We start from the raw sequence: 22,905 nt of genomic DNA on the forward strand, positions 1-22,905 counted from the left end.
CAGTCTTAATGTTCTAAGAACTATCTAAAGTTTTGGGGTGTGGACCATCGGCAATTGGGATCAGAAGGAATCAATCCAATTGTAAAGAATTGATCCAACGTGCAGCAAATTGCAGCAAAGTCATACGGACATAGGCAGCCGGGTGTAGGAGGAAGGAGGGGTTAGTGCTCCTCACCCCTCCCCTCTCCATTGATAGTCGAGCGGTTGCCCAGCTGGGTCACAGTGCGGCGAGACACCATGTGCTTACCACACTTTGACCAGGTGCCATAGACAAAGACCATGCGGTCATATGCATGGGGTCTATTTACCTATAACTTAGGCTTCTTTGATGGTTGTTCCAGTGACATATTGGAAAAAAAAAGTCATGGCAATGTTGAGGTAAAACATGGCTTTTAAATATTGTAAATATCGTAAATGTTTGGGGTAACAACTAAATAACAAACAACATTAGTGCATTCTGTCCCCTAAAAAAGCTGTTACTAGGTAGTTGCTTGTAATGAGACTTGTAGTGATAATACGCCTACAGAATCAAACATTATTCACTATTGGTTTAAGGTTTCTTTCTACCTTTTTTTTTCTGGTAGCCTATGGGAAAAAAAGTCTTCATTTCTTTTTGTACTTAGACATGCATGCATTCATCTTTGATACAAGCATATACTACTGGCAGGATCCACTGAGGCTATTTAATCATCTGCATTTTTATTGAGAAATTTTTTACATTTTTTGTTTTATTTTTGGTTTAACATTGGAAAAAGTGAAAACAATATCTGTTTATTGTGTATAATACATAGAATATTTGTTAAATGTTATTACAAGTATCGACTTTGGATGAAAGTATAAAAAGCTGTGAGTTTTATCTACTACACATTGGTGGTCGACTCAGGGATTACTACTCCTCTTTACTGTACTGGTTCCTTACTGTAAAAAATGAAATGTCAAAAATGGGTTCCCTATGTAACAGTCGCATATAAAATGTACAGTCATTTTTTAAATTTTTCTTTCTTGATTTGGATACTATTTTATTAATATATGTGTGTTTTTTTTTGTTACATAATGGGGCTTATTTACTAAGGGTCCTGCGGTCACATTTTCGTCAGGTTGCCCGACTTTTCGGGGATTGTGCTGGGTATTGTGTCACACGTGATACGATTTTTGGGCATTGGCACTGTCTTTCATGCGACAGAAATGGGGGGCGGGCCGTTGGATGTGGACAAACCGCGGGATTTAACATTTAAATTGTGTCACAAGAAGGTGAAGAAGGTGAACTCCGGCGGACCTGATCGTGGAAGCGACAGATGCAGGATATCGGGCGCACACTGGTAGTAAATCGTGGCAGCTGTGCATTCTTGTTGGGGAACTCACCTCAGGGATCGTGCAGGGACTGGTAAGTAAATCTGCCCCAATATGTCTCCTGGAGGACATTTACACTTAAATTTCAACTTTGCATCTATCAGAGCCTGAGTTACAAGGTGAACTAACCCCCATTTGCAGATCTGAACTAAGTCACACCAACCAGGGGTGTAACTACAGTGGTAGCAGCCATAGCAGCTGTTATGGGGCCCACATTGTCAGGGGGCCTCATCATCTGAGCCGAAACACTGAAAGGTGGAGAATGTGCACCATGATATACATATTATGCTGCACATTGTACAGCATAGTATGTACATAAAATATATGTGATGTATGTGTATACGGTGTATGATGTGTGTATATATATTGTATGGGGGATATTTATCAGGTCCTCAGCACCACGTCAGTGGCGTAGAAGCCCTGAAATAATTGCAAATACTAGCTTCTTGCTAGCACTTGCAATTATTTACGCCTGGAGTGAGGAGTTACTGTCCCCATGCTTGCGCACTCGCTGCAGTTGGCGAATTTTCACAGCTGGGCCTGGCGTAGAAATAATCGCTGCACAGTATGATAAATATCCCCCTATGTGTCTATATATGCTGTACATTTGTATATGCTACTGTATGTGTGTACATGTTCTATATGTATGCGCATACTGTGTGCATACTGTGTTAGTATACAAATATGTATATTTTTTATATATATGGGGCCCTGCCTCTCCAATTTATGCCCTGGCCATAAGCTCTGCATTTCCACAGTCCCCAAGTGATCACAAGACCACTATGCCTATGTGCTGCTGCCTCTATTCTATGTATAGTGCTAATTCAACATTATAGGACAGATTTACTTACCAGTCCCTGTGTGATCCCCAAGGTGCGTTACTCGACAAGAATGCACAGCTGCCGCAATTCACTACCAGCGTGCGCCCAATTGCATGTGTCGCTTCTGTCACTTCAGGTCCGCCGGAGTTCACCTTCTTCTGCCCGGTGCATGTAAGTGCTTGGCTTGCGACACAATTCAAATGTTAAATCCCGCTGTTTGTGCGAATCCGTGGGATCGTCCGACGCCCCTCCTGGATTTCTGTCGCATGAAAGCCGATCGTGTGCGACACAATCCCCGTCCGGATCCCGAAAAGTCAGGAAACCGGCGACCCGTAGTAAGCCCCTAGGTTGCAATTATAGGAGAAATAGGTGGTAATAAACCACTTTTGGTGACCTGCTCCTGTGATCTGTGCAGGAGCAGGAGAAAACTACAGAAATAACAAAATAAGTAACTGCAGAGTTCAGATACTGACTGCTGTCAGCAGGTGGTCAAGCAATTCAGTCCACAGTAGAATTTTGACCATACCAGATGCTCTCTGTTTAAATGTTACGTTTTCTGTTCATCTATCTTAAAACCCTGATTGCATGTTTACATGTCAAATACTGGTATCCATGCTGGAGGTAATGGCACAGCCAAATCGAAGGCTGTTCAAGCAGTTGTGGATTATAATATAGCATTATAATATATATATATATATATATATATTATAATATAGCATTTCGGGTAGTAGCCTGGTGCCCAGGCCTTCTAGGGGGCCCACGGCCACCCAAACCACCCACCAATTTTTATACTGAAAAGGACTATTAAAATCTTTGTACATCTGTTCCTTTTTTCAATACACATGTACCTAGAGTTAGTTCAGGACTTTTAAAAACCCAACCCACCAAAGGTTCTGAAACTGCAGATTGAAAGCAGGCAGAAGGTACACAACTTCCATTCCCCAAGAAGCCTGATTCTAGTAGGAAATATGATATTCATACAGCCCAGGGTCTATGGCAGACTTAATCTACCCCTGTGTACACGTTGTAAAAAAGTTACAAATCTCAACCATGTATAAAATAAACTAACCTGATTACATTTAAACAAGACATATGAAAAGTGAAAAGTGTCCTGCATCATAAAAATGAGTCAAATGGATAATTTTTGGATGAATTTGATCCACTCATTGGGGGCTTGAGGAGAGGACCCAGCTCCATGAAGTACATACTGTATAAAGTAATAAGGCATATGGACATGGGCAGCGCTAATAGAACATACCCAGTAATAATCCTAAATCTCAAGTGAAAATAATGGATCTACTTCATGTTTTAGGAGGCCTGGTAATGTCATAGAAAAATATAACTTTAAATATTTGTTTTGTCCTCCAGGGGAAATCTTTGACATCGAAACGCCTCACTGGCCTCATGCAATCTTCCTGACAACCCTGGACAGAAACACTGTCACTCGGCACCTAACGCCCTCCAGGGAAGGACCGGTTTCAGGCAAGAAAATGGGTCACTGTGAAAGAAAAGAAAATTACGAAGAAATTGGCATTCGTCCTGTCTAACTCAGATGTTCATTGTCCCTCAGTTGCATCAACGATTTCAGCTTGAGCAGCTTTCCAATGACCCTAAGTTGCCAAGTACTTTTATTTTGTGTTTTAGATTGGTTTGTGAGATCACACAATGCAGTAAACGGAGGGTTCGGAAAAGGAGGATGTTTTTAGACTAAATCAGCAATAACAGGAGACAAGACCGAGATCGATGTGAAACTGTCCATCCGTATTCTCCTCGGCAACTCGCTGCAACTGATATTTTCACCACCAAGAAGACTACCTTTACATCAGTTCAAGTTATAAAAGCCTGAAACTTCTAAATCTTATTGAGTCTGCTTCTCCTGCGTCCTAGACTGCAGACATTGGACTTTATTTTATGTGTGTGTGTGTCCCTGTCAGAGACAATTGACAACATTCGCTCTGCATAGTCTATCCTTCCAAGCGCATGATGCTGCTCCAAAGATAGCATTACGAGTCAAGGTTAAACACAAGGTTGTTACAAAAAGACAAAAAAAAAAGAGTATATAGCAAGTCATGTTGGTTTATTTCTCTTTTATAATCTTTTATTTGATTTTTTTTTGCCACTGCATGCATTTCAAGTAAAAGCAGCACAATTGTTTACAGTATATGTCACTTTCTCTCCCCCTTAGCTCATCCGCCATGACCAGACACAAGCTACAGCGCTTGTAACATATTTTCTTTTGCAAAGTATCGACTTTCTAAAGAATCATTCCAATGTTGTATCTCACAGTTCAGCGAAATAATCCGCTGAGATATAATCATTAGAGAACAATGGTAATCACTTTAGTTATAATCTAGTCCAGTGCAAGACATTTCCCACTGTAGTTGGATATGAATGAAACAAAACTTAGTATAATCTTAGAGGAGACAAAATGCAATGAAATGCAATTGGTTTGTCAACTGTACAACTAAAGGGTTATAATAGGCCTTTTTTTTGGAACTGTTGCGTTGTCATTATTAAATGCTGATGGCTTTGTGGGTTACTGTAGCATTATGGGTTCCTTCCAAACAGATCAAAAAATCTTACAGTAGTAAAATGATTTGAAAACAAAAAATTCTGGGATTTATATCGCATTTTGTTCTGGAAACTGAATTATTTATTGTACAGACGACTGCTCACGATAAGAGTTTGGTCTCTTACTCCTCCGTGCGATTTACCCTAGAACTTAGAATCCCTGAACTGAACTCAGTATGACTGTTCAGTTCAGTAATTCTAGGTACAGTACAGTAAATCCTATAAGTACACAGATAGGGTGAAACTGGCTTGTGGGCAATGAGCTTTAGTTGTCTCTTTTTATACACAAAAAAAATATAATAAAAGTACAACTGGTCCATAGGGAGAAAATCATTTTGAAAATGTAGTTCTATTTGCGGACAGTACATTGTAGAGCAGGAGGAGCTTAACTGAACGATACGTAGCTCCAGAAAAGTATTGGCGAGATTTTTAGACTGTCTAAGTGTTGAGTTGACTTGTGTTTAGAAACACCAATAAACCAGAATGGGTAGGGGCTTGGCCTGATTTCATAAAGGTTCCACTGAAATGTATAAGTAAACAATGCAAAACATGTGGTGATTGTCATCAATCATATCATGTGCAATAGGACCAAACCCCTCCTCCGAGTTTCAAAATGCAAGTCAACCGGAATGTGTCAACACAGCCTTAGGTCTCTGCTGCCTATTAGATAGTGTCTCTGATGGTGGCTTACACAGGTTGAGACATCTGAAGTGGTAATGGCTGCAGTGGGTTTGCTACATTTAAAGTGAAAAATCGTAAAAAAGTTGCAGATGGAGCCTCAAGTTCCTAACCATTTTCTAAACTCCTCTTTAAGTTGCCATTTTACTAACAGAATTTAACTAAATTTGTTTCACATGCTGGAGATAAGTCTACTCGACCTCCGCAAGGAGTGACAGATGTCACTCAGCAACCAAACCCTAAATGACCCTATAAGTATGTGATTGCATAGCATGAACTGTAAAAGATGAACGATAGTAGAAAACAGAGAAAATGCATGAAAAAACACATAAATACTTTTTTTTCCCCAAACACAATCATGAACACATACACAACTAAATATCTATATATATATATATATATATATATATATATATATATATTCCTTTTAAAATGTACTCTATGTACTCTCTATGCAATGTTTCCTCCATGTTTATGGAAATGTGTATGGTGAGCCACACAGATTTTTGTATTTACTTGAACTATCTGGTTCCTCCTGCACTAATAACACTTCTAGCCCAGACTGTGGTACCAGTTGCTCAGACTCTTTGCACTGCCACTCATGTATCTGGCCTAAGGGTCTAACTATGTAACCTTTGTCACTGGCTAGGGCAAAACTATTGAACATAGTGATCCTTGAGCAACATTAAGGGTGTTGCCACACGTGGCGTTTTGAATGCATTGTTGGCCCATTTTTAAGCAGTCTGTCAAAAACTGTATGCGTTTTCGATAAACGCATGTGTTTTTGACCAGTTTGAATTAAGATAATTGATCAAACCTGTCAAAAACCAATGCGTTTTTAAAAACCGCATGCATTTTTTAACGGAATGCTTAAAAACAGGCCAAAAACGCGTTCAAAACGCCACGTGTGGCATCCCCTAAAGGAGTTTTACCAAGTTTCATGGTAAGTTGGGAAAGGGGGGGGGGGCGGAGGAGTCCTGGGTAAATTGTGAAGTGATGCACCGTTATAAATAGAGGATGGCCTATAAGTAAGGGCCAAGACCTGTACCAAAGCTTTTACCAATCCATCTGCGCCACCAGCCCTGAAAATTGTGTCAAAATGTGTTAAATATGGACAGATATGACAAATATGAGCAGTACCCGTGACAGAAATATGGAGAGCGGCTTTACTACAGGTCACCGGATGATGAGGTAAGTGAGTAAACAGATCATTTATTCATCAGTAAAGAGAAACAAGATAAAGTGCTTGTGAGGTAATGTTATGTCTGTTTTAATCTCTGAGGTAATAATATGGAGGCCTCTCCCTACTAAAGCCAACTGGGTTTAAAATGTAGTAGAAAAAATTATCAAGGCAAAACACAATAGTTTTTCCCTCAGGTGCTACAGCCGTCTGTCTCGTAGCTCCATGTATTGCGATGGGCTCATGCTCCTCAGCGCTATGTGTGCGCATAGTGTCCATGAGGAAAACCTCAGAGCATGTCCTATTCTAATCCATATTTGTGGCAAAGATAGTCCCATAGAAGTCAATGATACTGTAAAAAAGAACGTATTGGACAGGGTTGTACTAGGTTTTCTGGCAGTTTTTATGGTTGGTTGCTGAGACATTACCTTTTTGTAATGTGTGTAAGTGTCGGGGGGGGGGGGGGGGCAGGATATTAGGTAACTGTAGGGATCTTCCCGGGGGATGGTGTGTTAGGACACAGTTCACAGCAGACGTAGAAGTATAAAAGATCAACTTGGCGTTTATTTTTAGCATAAACAGTCCAGCAAACATAAATACAGCAACACCGTGCTTTTAAAAGTTCAAACAAAAGACCTACCCGTCTAGGCGCTTACTAACAGGTTGTCTCACCTATCTAACACTCGTAAATACAGCGGCCGCATAGACAGGAAGATGCAGGGCTCCTCCAAACCCACATAGGCTGTTTCCTGGCTGATAGCCCAGACCTGCAAGCTTTGGAAAGCTTTTACCTTCACAGGCTGATTAGGAGCAGAGCTCACCTGATCCAAAACCCGAACTGGATCGAGGGGAGGGAGTGGCAAGTCCCACTACCAAACCTACCTGCCACTCCATGTAAATCCAGGCCCGGCAAGATTAAACAACAACTCAGCAGCATAATACTGCTGAGCAACAGATCAATCCTGGACTTACCATCTCACACTACGTAGCAACCTAGGTGAGATGTACACCCCCTCGAGCACTTCTCCAGTGAGATGTCTACATATCCCCCCCCTCTTTTTCAGACCGGAGGGCTGAGCATTTTGTCCCCACAGACAATGTACCCTTGACAGTGCATCAGCATTCGCCTGTAATTTCCCTGGTCTGTGTTCCACAGTGAAATTGAAATTTTGTAGGGACAGAAACCATCTAGTCACCCTTGCATTTTTCTCCTTGTTTAGTTTCATCCATGTTAGGGGGGCATGGTCTGTCACTAACTTGAATTTCCTGCCTAGCAAGTAATACTTCAGGGATTCTAGGGCCCACTTCACTGCCAGACATTCACGCTCCACAATAGCATAATTCTTCTCGGCCGGGGTTAACTTCCTACTCAAGTACATCACCGGATGCTCCTCACCATTCACCACCTGTGAGAGAACTGCACCTAACCCTGTGTTAGAGGCATCTGTCTGGACCAGAAATTCTCGCCTGAAATCGGGGGTAACTAGCACAGGTTGTTGGCACAGAGAAGACTTAAGGCTTTGGAAAGCCTTCTCGGACTCTGGAGTCCACGTCACCATTGCTGACTTTCCGCCCTTTGTCAAGTCAGTTAGCGGGGCTGCAATTGAGGCAAAGTTCGGCACAAACCTACGGTAATAGCCCGTAATACCCAGGAAAGCTCTGACCTGTTTCTTTGACAGGGGTCTAGGCCAATTCTGTATTGCCTCAATTTTATTTAACTGTGGCTTAATCAAACCCCTCCCAATAATGTAACCCAGGTACTTGGCCTCTTCTAGGGCTAGTGCACACTTCTCGGCATTTATGGTCAACCCTGCATCACTTATGGCATTCAACACAACCTGTACCTTACAGAGGTGACTTTCCCAATCGGGACTAAAAATGACCACATCATCGAGGTAGGCAGCTGAATAATCACGATGTGGTCGCAGAATCAAGTCCATCAACCTCTGAAAAGTCGCAGGTGCTCCATGTAACCCGAATGGCATCACTACATACTGGAACAACCCCTCAGGGGTGGAGAATGCAGTTTTCTCTTTAGCCTCATCAGTAAGAGGAATCTGCCAGTAGCCCTTTGTGAGATCGAGGGTGGTTATGTACCTGGCATTACCCATCTTTTCAATCAGCTCATCTACCCTGGGCATAGGATAAGCATCGAACTTGGAGATCTCATTCAACCTTCTGAAATCGTTACAGAACCTCCAAGTTCCATTGGGCTTTGGGATTAGCACAATCGGACTGGACCATTCACTCTGTGAAACTTCAATCACTCCTAGGTCAAGCATACGTTTCACCTCAGCAGACACTGCCTCTCTGCGTGCTTCTGGTATCCTATAGGGCTTGAGGTTTACTCTGCTTCTAGGCCCAGTTTCAATGTGATGACGGATGAGGTGTGTACGCCCTGGAAGGTCAGAAAACTTGTCTTTGTTTTTCTGCAAAAACTCCTTAGCCTCCTGTTTCTGTGACCCTGATAGGGTATCACCAACCTTGACCGAAGGGATTGGTTGCGACAAATTATTACCAGGATTTGTTGCCACCAAGGATTCCCTGTCTTTCCAGGATTTGATCAAGTTTATGTGATAAACTTGGAAAGGCTTCCTTCTACCTGGTTGGTGCACCTTATAGTTTACCTCACTGACCTTTTCAACAATTTCATAGGGACCTTGCCACTTCGCTAGGAATTTACTCTCTATAGTGGGAACTAGTATGAGAACCCTGTCACCTGGGTTAAATGTCCTGATTCTCGCAGAACGGTTGTAAATTCTACTTTGGCTCTCTTGCGCCCTCTGGAGGTGTTCCCTTACTAGGGGCATTACAGTGGCTATACGGTCCTGCATTTGTGCTACATGCTCGATAACACTTTTGTATGGGGTGGACTCACTCTCCCATGTCTCCTTTGCAATATCTAATAGACCCCTAGGGTGACGACCATAGACCAACTCAAAGGGAGAGAACCCTGTGGACGCTTGGGGAACTTCCCTCACAGCAAACATCAGGTAAGGTAACAAGTGATCCCAATCACGACCATCTTTTTCTACCACTTTCTTCAACATATGTTTGAGGGTTTTATTAAACCTCTCCACCAATCCGTCTGTCTGGGGGTGATATACAGAGGTGCGTATAGGTGTGATTTTAAATAGCTTACATAGCTCCTTCATCACCTTAGACATAAAGGGCGTACCTTGGTCAGTCAGGATTTCTTTGGGGATCCCAGTCCTAGAGAACATATAAAACAGCTCCCGGGCAATTGTTTTAGATGCAGTGTTTCTTAAGGGCACAGCCTCAGGATAGCGGGTCGCATAGTCTAAGACAACCAAAATGTACTGGTGTCCTCTAGCCGATTTTACAATGGGACCCACTAAATCCATGGCAATACGCTCAAAAGGCACCTCTATAATGGGGAGCGACACCAAAGGACTACGAAAATGTGACACTGGGGCGCTAAGCTGACATGTGGGGCATGACTCGCAGTATTTTTTAATGTCATCATAAATTGCAGGCCAATAAAACCTCTGGAGGACTCTCTCCCGCGTTTTTTCAGTCCCCAAGTGTCCCCCAAGAACATGGTTATGTGCCATGTCAAGCACCTGACGCCGGTACGGCTTAGGGACCAGAAGCTGTTCCACAATTTCATCATTAATTTTAGTGACTCTATAGAAGAAATCATTAGTCACGGAAAAATGTGGAAATTTATTCTCAGCATCTGGTTCCTGAGGTACCCCATTCAAAACAGTAACCTGCTCTCTCGCATTTTTAAGAGTGGGATCCTGCAACTGTGCAGTCCCAAAATTAACCCTAGACACCTCTAAGTCTGGTATATTTTGCTCAGTGGGAGGAGCTTCCTCCTCCTCTCCAGCCAGGACCTGTAAAGGAAAAGCATCACTTTCATCCTGCACAGTTTTATCATTTACAGTGGGTAATGCAACAACCTTAGGGGTATTCTCACTCCTTTCGGGGGTTTTTCTTTTTCCCCATAAAGCCCAGAACAATGGAAAATCTCGTCCCAATATTACATTATGCATGAGGTTTTTAACCACACCCACTTCATACTGTACGGAGCCTAGTTCAGTCCCGACTTTAGCCAGCACTATAGGGTAAACTTTTGTATCACCATGTATGCAAACCACACTCATGTGTTTTTTTGACCCAAAGTCCCCAGCCACCAGGCTGGCATGCACCAAGGTTACAAGGCTTCCTGAGTCCAGCAACGCCTTAACAGGGAAGTCATTAATGGTAATGTTGCAGACTTGCGGTTCAGTCTCTAGTCCAGGAACTGCAACACAAGATGGTTCCGCAAACAGCGACTGACGCCGGCTAGCGTCACACTCCATTGGCTCAGAGGTAAGGGGGCAATGGGCAGACACGTGTCCCACCTCATGGCATCTCCAGCACTTGATAGGGCCTGGTCTCCCTGGCAGGGAGTCCTTTTTAGGGCCACTTGGCCACCCGGGACCATCGCCAGTCTTTTGCCCCTGAGATACCTCTTGAGCCCTTTTCCCTCGATCAGCACCCCTCCACACTCCCCCAATCGATGGAAGTCTCTTACCAGGTGACGGCACAGACCTGGCACTCCGGGGAGGTGAAGAAGCTGCAGGAACATCACGGAGGTAGTCCTCAGTCGCTTGGAACCTCTCCACAAGGTTGACAAGTTCGTCTGCATTCTTAGGATCACCTTGTCCCACCCAGCGTTGCAGGTCAGCAGGCAGTGCTCGGAGGTAGCGATCCATCACGACCCTCTCTAGGATCTGTGCAGGAGTAGAGGTGTCTGGCTCCAACCACTTTCTTGCCAAATGGATCAGGTCATACATCTGGGACCTCGCAGATTTGTCCAGACTGTAGTTCCAGTTGCGTACCCTCCGGGCACGGACAGCAGCGGTAACTCCTAGTCGGGCAAGTATCTCTGCTTTTAGCCGAGTATAGTCCTTGATCTCCTGCTCACTGAGGTCATAGTAGGCCTTTTGAGGTTCACCTGTTAAATAGGGCGCAATGACCTCTGCCCACTCAGCAGCTGGTAGCTTCTCTCGCTCAGCCACACGCTCAAAGACAGTTAGGTAGGCCTCAACATCGTCCTCAGCAGTCATCTTTTGCAGCGCTCGCTGCACAGCCCGTCTCACATAAAAAGTCTCTGGAGCGGCTGCCACCGCTGGCTGTGGATTAGCCTCTGCAGACGCCTCTTGCTTAGCTATCAGGAGCTCGATGAGTTTCTGTTGTTGAGCCATTGCTTGTTCATGGCGCAGGTTAGCCGCTGTCTGAGCCTGCTGCTGTTGCAAATTCACTTGCATAAACTGCTTCCACATCTCCTCCATGGCGCTTGTCTGTTTTTGGAGTGAAGTAGCAGTCTTCACCCAGGACATAAGCAGCTGTAGCCAAGTTGATACACACCGTTGCCCCTAGCAACCGTTTTTGCCCGCTCCGCAGCACCAATTGTAGGGATCTTCCCGGGGGATGGTGTGTTAGGACACAGTTCACAGCAGACGTAGAAGTATAAAAGATCAACTTGGCGTTTATTTTTAGCATAAACAGTCCAGCAAACATAAATACAGCAACACCGTGCTTTTAAAAGTTCAAACAAAAGACCTACCCGTCTAGGCGCTTACTAACAGGTTGTCTCACCTATCTAACACTCGTAAATACAGCGGCCGCATAGACAGGAAGATGCAGGGCTCCTCCAAACCCACATAGGCTGTTTCCTGGCTGATAGCCCAGACCTGCAAGCTTTGGAAAGCTTTTACCTTCACAGGCTGATTAGGAGCAGAGCTCACCTGATCCAAAACCCGAACTGGATCGAGGGGAGGGAGTGGCAAGTCCCACTACCAAACCTACCTGCCACTCCATGTAAATCCAGGCCCGGCAAGATTAAACAACAACTCAGCAGCATAATACTGCTGAGCAACAGATCAATCCTGGACTTACCATCTCACACTACGTAGCAACCTAGGTGAGATGTACACCCCCTCGAGCACTTCTCCAGTGAGATGTCTACAGTAACTTATAAATCTATTTAAAGTACTGCACTGCTTTTTCCTTATATGTAAAGTGAAGCCTTCTGCCTTTTACCTCATCGGCCATAAAATGGCCACAGATGGAAGGACATGTGATCTCTAAATTGCGATCGTTCATGGACAGATGAGATCACATGACTCTCCGTCTGCAGCCATTTTATGGACAGGAATATCAGGATGATGAGGTCCAAAATAGGAGGCTTCAATTTACATATCAAGAAAGCAGAGCAGAACTATTAATAGATGTGTATTGTTAAATTACCTAATATCCTGCTTCCTACATTTACACACATTACAAGAAGGATGAGGTAAAGGCGCCAACCCCTTTAAGGGGGTGGCATAGCTCAATCACTGGCTTCCTTTGAAACATGCATTACACACGTAACAACTTTGTATACATGCGGCCTGGACACATTACACACGGATTACTTGTGGTCCACAAATTCAGCCATAACAGCCTCATACTGCGAACATAGAAAAACACGGTGTGCAGGTAGTTTTTTCAAAAATAAGCTTACACCAGTCTTGAGCTCATTCTGCCGGAGCGGTTTCTGGCATAAATTATAGAAAATGTGTTGGGCCTCAGGGTACAGCACCACCATCATGGTCAATTATCAGAAGTGGTGTGATAATGCAAATGTACCTACATAGAAAAGAAACAAATGGCTTTTTATAACTACCCAGGAGGTGTAACCATAAAAATACACACTAAGGGCTATGATTTCACTTTTTCACTTCATGTTTGTTTACCTCTCATTTACCTCAGAAATTACATATCACAATGACAGATAGACCAATGATGCTTTACATGCAAACATTTGAAGTGAATTTTTGATCACACATCAGGAGTAGTGAGGGACAAGTGCACCATGGGTGGTAACATTTACCATAGAGACCATGTGACTCCATTTTGGTATTGTACATGGGTCTTTTAATACTCTCAGTATGTCAAAAGGTTGATTTGTTACAACTGTTTGGACAACAGATGTAAGATGATAAATGAGAATTCACATGTATTCTTTGGTATTATAGGCTTTACCTGTTCTCGGGTGATATATTATATCTCCCTTCTGTACATTGCCACATTGGGAACAATTCAGACAAGGAAAGGTACCATTTTTGGGGGGACAAAGGAAACATTTTTGTGGGGTTGGGCTGGACCTTCGTCAGCTTTGACAAACTTGTCCTTTAAATTAGGAGGATGTTTAAAGGATTGGCAAATTCAGGTATATACGGATAACTATTCTGTAGAATGGACCAGTGTTTGCAATGCATTTGTGAATTTTGTAGATGGAAAAGTGATATTGGTGTAGGAAAGTAATTCTCGGGTCATGGGACTTGATTGTAGGGCTGGTGTTGGGGGAGGATTACGTTTCCAGTATATTGGTGGGATAGCCCCGGTTCTGAAACTACTCCTGCATTTGAGATAGTCTCAAATGTTGTTGGAAAGGATCTATCACTATCCTCTTTTTTTTTTTGGAATTGAGACTTGGCTAAAGACTGTTTGCAGAATGTGGGATGACAGCGGAAGAAGTATAGACTTTAGACAAAAGACTATAGCGGTCAGTAGATTTGGTGTATAGGTCTGTTGTGAGATAACCCTGGACATCATTGATTAAAGTGGTATTGAGATTTGTTGATTTTTTTTCCAAGCTGTAATTCATAGTGAACTGTAGTTCAGGCGAGATCTGATTGAGGAGAGAGTGAAAGGATAGCAAAGAGTCCAATGGGCCCCTCCCATGTACAAATTATACCATCAATATATCTCTTCCACATCATGGCATGGGTGTGAAATAAATCATTGGTGTAGATAAAATGCATATAGAGGAGCCACATTGTAGCCATTGCTGTACCACGGATCTGTAAATAAAAGGTATCTCTGAACAGAAAGCAATTTTCCGTAAGGACCAGTGTTAGTAAGTCAAGACAAAGCTGTTTGACTTGTGGTGGATAAGATGAATTGTTAAGTAACTTAGACACAGCATATAGCCCTTTGTCATGTGGTATACTTGTATACAGGCTAGAGACATCCCAGGTCACAAGATATGTTTGCGTGGGGACGTTCTGAACCTGCCTAATATTTTCCAAAAAGTGAGAAGTGTCAAGGAGAAAGGAAGGTGTGGATTCTATTAGTGGTGTGAGTATTTTTTCTACGAAGATGGTTAGTGGGGAGAAGGGAGTCAGTAGACGACACTATGGTGTTTATGACAGTGGAGTCTACTTTAGCCTATTAGTTTATCTAGTTTCCAACAATTTTCTGGCACGCGAAATAGACCATGTACCATTTCCCCAAGACTCCACCCCTTTTCATACAAGTCGGAAAATTGCACAAAAATTATCAAAAACCTTTTATAAATGCGGCGCAAGCCATTTGAGGTGCAAATTGTTCCACAATTCTGCCATAGACAGATTGATAAATTCTACCCCCTTCCCATTTCCGTGAGATACAGAGCCGCCTTGACACACGTGATGACATCTCTCTTTATTTCTCTCTTATATGGCCAATAATACTGCAAGAAGTATACTGTGAATAACTTACACAAGGGAAGAAAATCAACTACATCTTTAATGCATATATACTTTAATGGGTAACATTTGAGAACAGATTGGAAAAAAAAAATATAGAAAAAAGTTTCATGCTGTCTAGTTTACGACACAGTTCTGATAACAGTGAGTGATATTTACATTGACAAAGAAGTAAAAGATGTGTAACATACTTAAGTTAACAACTAAGTGTAACATATTTTAACACTGAACTAACAAAGTCACTTCTCAATTTCTAAAGATTTCAGCACATGCCGCTACAGCATGTCGTAGGCAACATTTATCAACACTGAAGTTGTGAAGATCATCGAGTTTCTCTTGTGTACAGTAAAAACATAGAATTATTTGTTTTGTGCATAGAACATCGTTTGCCATTTATTTGCATTGATTGGTTAAAGATATGTCATCCAGGGGTTTCCTCTATGAGTAGATATGTCTTGAACAGAGAAGACTGTGGTAGTATTCACATGGTAATGGAAAATGTGCTCACACTTTATGAAAGTAAAGGTGCCAAAAAACATTGGATAAATGTTGACTGAATGCTCAGATCTCAGTGGGACAAGCCAAATTTTTGGTGTCTTCACTCACCTCTGACTGCAGATATTATTTCCTTTCTTTTGGCAAATTCTGTTCTGCCAACAGCTTATTCCCCTCTACCTCAAAATGAGTTTTATTGGAAATAAACAATACAGCAAAGGGCCGACACTCCAAAGTTCCTCATTCCGTTCTACTATTAACTAATAATAATAATAATAATAATTCCTTTATTTATATAACGCACACATATTACGCAACGCGGCAGAGTTTGCCAAATCAGTCCCTGTCCCCAATGGGGCTCACAATCTAATCCACCAGTATGTTTTGGAGTGTGGGAGGAAACTGGAGGACCTGGAGGAAACACACGCAAACACTACTATGTGCATTCTCTTCTTAGCCAAGTGTCTATATCATTTGAAGTTCATGAAAAATATTTAAAAATACATCTCCAACCAACAGATATCTATGATCTATGGTCACCTTAAAGCGCACCTATGACCAGTAATGTCATTTGTAGCTGATGATAGGTTAATAGCCTTGGCTAGGTGGATTTTTAAAAATGCCTGTCATTTTTATAAGTTTAATTCACATTACCTGGCTCCCTGCAACAGTGTGTGGTGAGTCACAGGGGAGGGGCTGTCATGTGCACTGAGAAAAGGAAGGAGGGGGATGGTGTGAAGGCGAAAAAGAATGAGGAGTCACCGGCTTCTGCCCCCCCCCCCCCCAGGACTCATCACACACTGCTAGAAGGGAGCCATGTAATGTAAATTAAAATTAAATAAATTATTAAAATGATTCAGAAGGCCGACAAAGGTATTTTTCAAATCAGCATAACATAGGCTATTGGAACCTGTCACCAGCTAAAAGTGACATTGCTGATGGCAGGCTCACTTTAAAAGGGTAACGTTTCTGCGGATGTCCGGTGCAGCACCTCCTATCACTGCCGATGTCTATTGGTATACAGGGGCTCGGCACTAACTTCATGACTATGGCATGCACAGCCTCTGGCTGTGACCTGTATAAGGCTGAAGTGGGGGCGCACTATGGTCCTGATGTCATAGCTGATACTTCATGTAGCAACAGAAGTTAAAGGGAGGCTCCGTTCTGGATTGGAGAACTGGAGTAGAAGTTCTTTCTTTTTATACACAACCCAGGTAAAGCCTGCAAAAAATCTGCCATTCTAGACAACCCCCTTAATGCTGAATGGATATTGTAGATGATTCTGGCTCATGATACAGAAGTGATTGCTGTGTACGAGATGTTCACATAGGTGACCTTCATAACCATAGTGGCCTATGCAAGCAGGATATTTCTCATAGTAAAGTCGTTATACACGCATGTGCTTGGACCAAGGAAAAAGACCCATGTGCTGGCCGGATCCCATGAACCCGAGTTCAGAACAGCAGCCGCATCAATGTAATAACTGTTAGGCTATATTCACACTGACGTATGGGGGACATATATACGGCCCATATACGTCCCCCATAGGCAGCAATGGGCGCACGGCACCCTACGGGAGAGGTACGGTGACCTGTCCTATCTTTATCCGTAGTACGGCGCCGTGCGCCATTAATTCCTATGGAGAGGGGCGGGGGTGAGCTGCGCTCACCTCCTCCTCCTCTCCCCGTACACTGCCGTTGCCCGCTACGGTACGGTACGGGCGGGCAACGGCAGTGTGAATATAGCCTTATACAATTGTTACAGTTTTGCCGCTACTGTTTTCATGACACAGAGGGACTCCTTGCATTTAATTTCTATTTGATGCAAAGACTCCTATCCACTGCACTCTGCTCGATCTGACCTGCAGATGGGACCGTTTCCATGGATCAAACCCATTTGTCTCCAGCCAGCCTTATATGGAGGTACTGGCATGCTGCGCTTTATAAGGTATATCTTAAATATGGAAACAGTGACAGCCAGGGAAACAAGGAAAACTTGGAAAAGTCATACTGGTATACTCTTAACACTGTGTACATTCCAGTATGGCAGCTTCCCAGATTCCAGTACTGACTAGGCTAGCTCCTATAACCATGAATGTGGTCTCACATTGATACAGAGACTCTTTTTTGCTTGATTTTATGCTCAACCTCTGTGTCACATAACTCGGGGTAACAGATGCCTCTAATAAAGTTCCATTCAATGACAATTTTATCAGAGGTGTTTTGGTAACTTCTGCATGATTCATTATAAAGCAGCAATTCTGTTAACGACTATGGTGGTGTCAAGGACCTCAGGCATACACAGAACCTTTAAAAACTTGTGTCACATGAGTGATATGACATCATGTTGCATATTTCCTAACCATGAAATTTGGCTGTAATTGAACTTTGTAGTCAGGGAGCAATAATCAGGGCCGTAACTAGGAGAGCCAAGGCCCCATTACAGATTTTTGAATGGGGCCCATCAACTGCTTAAAAATTTACATATTTGTATACTCACATATGTGAGTTACAATCACACACATTTATACACTCATATATATATACACATTTACATACCTGTAGACATAAACATACAGTTCTTCACTCATACACAGATTTATGCACTCTCACATACATGTGCACACATATAGAGCATATACTCATCACATATACAACATATGTACAGCATATATATATATGTTATATACATATGTGCAGTATAATATGTATATAATGGTGCATATCTTCCATTCTTTAGTGTCAGGTCGGATGACAGGGCCACGTGACACTGTGGGCCCCATAGTGGCTGCTATGTCTGCTACCCCTGCAATTACAGCCCTGGCAATAATATAATATGTATCCTAATATATTTTCAATATATTTACAATTCTCATTCTAGAAACAATCCTGCTTAGAAAATAAAAAACTCTAATGTCATATCATAAATGCTCAATGTTAACTTTAAAAATGTTATGACAATGTCATGTGTGACTAGGGGAACTTTCAGATTCCCCCAAAAACCAACATACTACAAGTTAGTGTCTTCCAGTTTTATGCAGTGTTTAGCTTATTATTTGATGGAATATGTTACACAATAAAATTAGATCTACAGTATCAGTAAGCAGCTGACAATGACCAATAAAGTTATAGACATTCTCCTGAAACATTAAATATGGGCGGACGTTTCTTTTTATTTGTGACTCACACACACTGCGTAACATTCTGTACGGTTGTTGGAAAGATTCACCAGACCAAAAACCACTGAAGCTGAACTGGGCTGAAGACTGCCAATACAGTTCAGCTGCATGGCGTCCGGGCCAATAAATCTGGCTCACATATGTACCAAGTCCTCGGCCGGCTGCACACAACCACAGTCGGTCTGTGAATAATCAAAAGTTAGAGCAGACAACCGGGTATTGGTTTGGTAGAACTTTAATTTTGTCAATATTTTCATGACAGTTTAACCATGAAAAGCCAACTCAGAAGTGACAACTAAAATGGCTGCATTCAGGACAGCCAATAGCGACACACTTTCCAACAGTCTTACCTTCTTTGGTATGGGCGCAGTATTAGGTGGTAGGTCTGATCTACATTACTCAACCCTATAAAACTAGATTTAGGGCTATAAACCGTGATGGGTCCATGAAAAACCATATTAACCACAACATCTCCAGAAATCAATAAATATGCTGCCACAGATATACCACCACATATATACCACTCATATAACAGAAAAAAAGTGACAATGCAAAAGGTAGAAACCATGGGATCTAGAGTAAACTCAACACGTTTATAAACGGCATGACAGTGGCCAACTTCAGATGGCCATATCTCACTGGTGTCATTTTAAACAGGAGAATATCACCTTTACTCTGATATATGGATGTGTATGGATGCTTCACAGAACTAGAGATGTCCATTTTTGAAATTGTACTAAAAATTTTAGATTTTTGTGTACAGCTTTCTATTTCTGATTGTAACTTTAAGGCTTCTTTCACACAAACATAGCATAACGTATGCATACGGGAGGTCCGCTGGAGAGGAGGAGGGATGAGCGCCGCTAACTATGTGCCTACCATAGGAAATTGTGCCGCACAGGCACTCTTTTCCGGGCAAAGATAGAGCATGCTCTATCTTTTTTGTGGGCACGGAACGGTGAGCACACATTGTACTTACGTTACCAAGCTTGGGTGCCGTAACCTATGGAGATGTTTATCTGGCCGCAAATTTGCATAGAGCAGGGTGGGTACTGGGATCAATTTGCCGAAACGGATAGTCTCAATTCAAGAATTCCGTCCAATTGTGAAAACTAGTCTATGTCAAAGTGACTTTGCACTGTCCTATGTTAATTTGGTGCAATTAACAGTGCCAAAACAGTATTTGTACCACAACAGCGCCAAAACAACACCAAATATAGACAAAAAAAACATCACACCCAATATGTATTATAGTATTATGGGTATCTACCCTACAATGAAGCTACACAAAATTAACCCAGGTGGGGGGACACAGGCAAAAATAACTATATATGCACCATTGATTAAAGGACCTTTCCCATGATTAGTGAACAGTCAGGAAAGGTCAAGATACATAATTGTTTTTTCTTCCGCTGGACCCACCTGGGTTAATTTCGCATAGCTGCATATTAGGGTATATAAACTGGTATCTATACCATAATACATATCCAGTTAGATCCCATGGTTTTTACCTTTTTGCATTGTCACTTTATTTATGTTATACAATTTTTTGCTTGTTTAGTTTCTGAAGATGAATTAATAAAATAAGATGACACATTTTTCCTTTTGTGTATCACTTATCATTCTGATCATTTCAATTCCATCCTCTGATTCGTAGTCAGAATGTAAAATCTATCGTGTGCCGCTTGTTTTACACACTCAGTAACCCTAAATCTAGCTAAGGAGGTTCAAGTAATGTTGGGCAGACACAACACTTAATACTGCGCTTATACCAAAGAAGGTAAGAATGTTGGAAAGTGTGTGGCTATTGGCTAGCCTGAATGCAGACATTTTACTTGTCACTTCTCAATTGGCTTTTCATGGATAAACTGTTATGAAGATGCTCATCAAATGATACTTCTACCAAACCAAACCTTGGTGACTGCTCAAATTTCAGATTTTTTATTTTTCTTTTGAGAAGAAATCCAGATTTTGGTGTGAACACAGAAGGCAAATATCAATTACTAAGAAGGCAACAGTTGTTTCATTGTAGAGAGGCAAAGGCATATACAGAGTGCAAAAGGAAAACAATGCAAGGCATGAGTAACCCATCTTCTAAGGATCTGCTGATTTTACATTAGCAATATATGATGATAGCATTACACTGAACTAGTACAGTTAACGGATACAAAAACTTGTCTTTCGATTTGAGTGTTTTTGCCGTTTTCTATTAAAATACAGGTTAGTATGTTCGAAGAGCCATTGTGACCGGATACAATGATGTAGAGGCAGGGCCGCACAACACTACGCTCAGTTATAGTGAATGAAGATAAAATGATGAATTGTTCTTTCTATTGCTGCCTTCTATATCCATTATCCATATTGCAGTGAAGCACAAATATAGAAAGGGGGAAGAAGGATATCCAGTTGTTATTACACTTAAGTGTCTCCGCACCAAATGAGTATCACAATTTACTCCAAGTCTTGGGACAAAGAGTCTTCTCTTAATTCATTGACACATAGATGGCAACTCCAGCTACCTATAGAGTAAGAAGGAATCATACATAAAATTTTAACCTGATTATATACCAAGAATTCAATGGGGCACATATATCATTAGTCTGCTTTTTTTTCCCCCTTCCTTTCTGCTGGTCAGATGTATCTTAGTCTTTGATACATCTGGCATTTGAGGAGTTAAGCTTCTAAATTGTGACTTTCTATTTTCCCACCTATGCCGGTGGGGAACGGGTTTTTTTTGTGCCAAGATTTGCAACCAAGGACAGTATGCCAAGATTTGCGACCCGGGGCTGTATGAATATTATAGCCCCTATCAGTCTGGAATCACTTCCTGGATATGGTACTAGAATCAACTTCTTGGGGAATGGAGGATGTGTCCCTTCTGCTGCATTTATTCTCCGGTTTCAGGACCTTTGGTGGAGCTTCAAAGCTCCTGAAATTACTCTTGTGTACATGAGTATTAAGGACAGGAACAGTTACATAAGTATTTCATAGGTGAAGGCTCTTCTCAGTATACATTTTGGTTTGTGGCTTGGGTGGCCATGGGCCCCCTACAAGGTTCAGGCCCCGGGCTACTGCCCAAACCGCCTGTATTATGCTCCACTCCTGTTTAGAGTCAAGTGATAACTTAGGGAACACTGCAGAACACTCGACTTGGGCATAAAAAAGGCACTAATTCACAATATATACAGTATACACTGAACAGTGTCCAATAGAGTACACGGTTTACTATGTGTCTAAAACAAACTATTCCGCGGCTTCGGACCTATCCAAGTATTTATAGTATAGGACAGAAGCCACTGAATAGTGTGTTTTAGACTCATAGTAATCCCTGTACTTTCGTAAAAAAAAAAAAGTACAATAGGAATTTTAATTGTATTTGAATATGGTGCATGAGCCCTGCACTATGTGTGGTTATGTTTATGATAGATAAAATGAGACATTTTATTATATTGTGTATGTTTATCTTTTACTATAAATTACTATTATGGTGCCAAATATAACCAATTTTGTATATAGCTTAAACTACTAGTAACCTATTTGGGCACACAGAGGGTTTTTCTGATTGTCCCTTTTAATTTTCTATTTTTGTATTAGAGATGAGTAAATGTTTTGGACACAAATTATACTAGTCCTCAGGGGTGCAACTCAGAGAGACAGGGCCCCATAGCAGTCTTCTGAATGAGGCCTCCCTAGCTGCTCAAAAATTATACATATTTGTTTACTCACACATGTTTATACTTATTATGGTGTACAATATGCAGCATAATATGCATATAATGGTACACATCCTCCATTCTTTAGTATGTCAGTTTGCGTGCCAGAGCCCCCAGACACCGCAGGCCCCATAGCAGCTGCTATGGCTACTACCCCTATAGTTACCTCCCTGCTAGTCCTAAAATCAAAGTTCCGCCATACCCAAACCTGAAGTTCTATTCAGGTTCGGATACCAAATCTGAATGCTCACTTCCACTAGTAAAAACCAATAACCCAATTGCAGGGTTAAATTACCCCGGAAAAGTTCTTTTGGCATTAAAGTTTTTCCAAGGCTCATCACTCACCAAGGCGCCATAATTTAGATGTCAGCATTATTATTGGCATCTGTTATTG

At 41.9% G+C, this 22,905-nt stretch overlaps 2 protein-coding genes across 6 annotated transcripts in view; one reads left to right on the top strand and one right to left on the bottom strand.

Moving 5' to 3' along the window:
• Nucleotides 1-4,407, top strand: part of RGS6 (regulator of G protein signaling 6) — a 262,469-nt gene extending 258,062 nt beyond the window's left edge. For all 4 annotated transcript variants that reach the window (XM_072115611.1, XM_072115613.1, XM_072115612.1 and 1 more), the window contains one exon: nt 3,540-4,407. In XM_072115611.1, coding sequence (XP_071971712.1) covers nt 3,540-3,590 — 51 coding nt within the window. In that variant the 3' untranslated portion in view covers nt 3,591-4,407. The remainder of the gene's footprint in view (nt 1-3,539) is intronic.
• A 14,746-nt stretch (nt 4,408-19,153) lies between these two features.
• Nucleotides 19,154-22,905, bottom strand: part of DPF3 (double PHD fingers 3) — a 141,871-nt gene continuing 138,119 nt past the window's right edge. For both annotated transcript variants that reach the window (XM_072115617.1, XM_072115616.1), the window contains one exon: nt 19,154-21,317. In XM_072115617.1, the coding sequence (XP_071971718.1) occupies nt 21,250-21,317 (68 nt within the window). In that variant the 3' untranslated portion in view covers nt 19,154-21,249. The remainder of the gene's footprint in view (nt 21,318-22,905) is intronic.

This window comes from Engystomops pustulosus, chromosome 7, assembly GCF_040894005.1.
Source record: "Engystomops pustulosus chromosome 7, aEngPut4.maternal, whole genome shotgun sequence".
Lineage (NCBI taxonomy): Eukaryota > Metazoa > Chordata > Amphibia > Anura > Leptodactylidae > Engystomops > Engystomops pustulosus.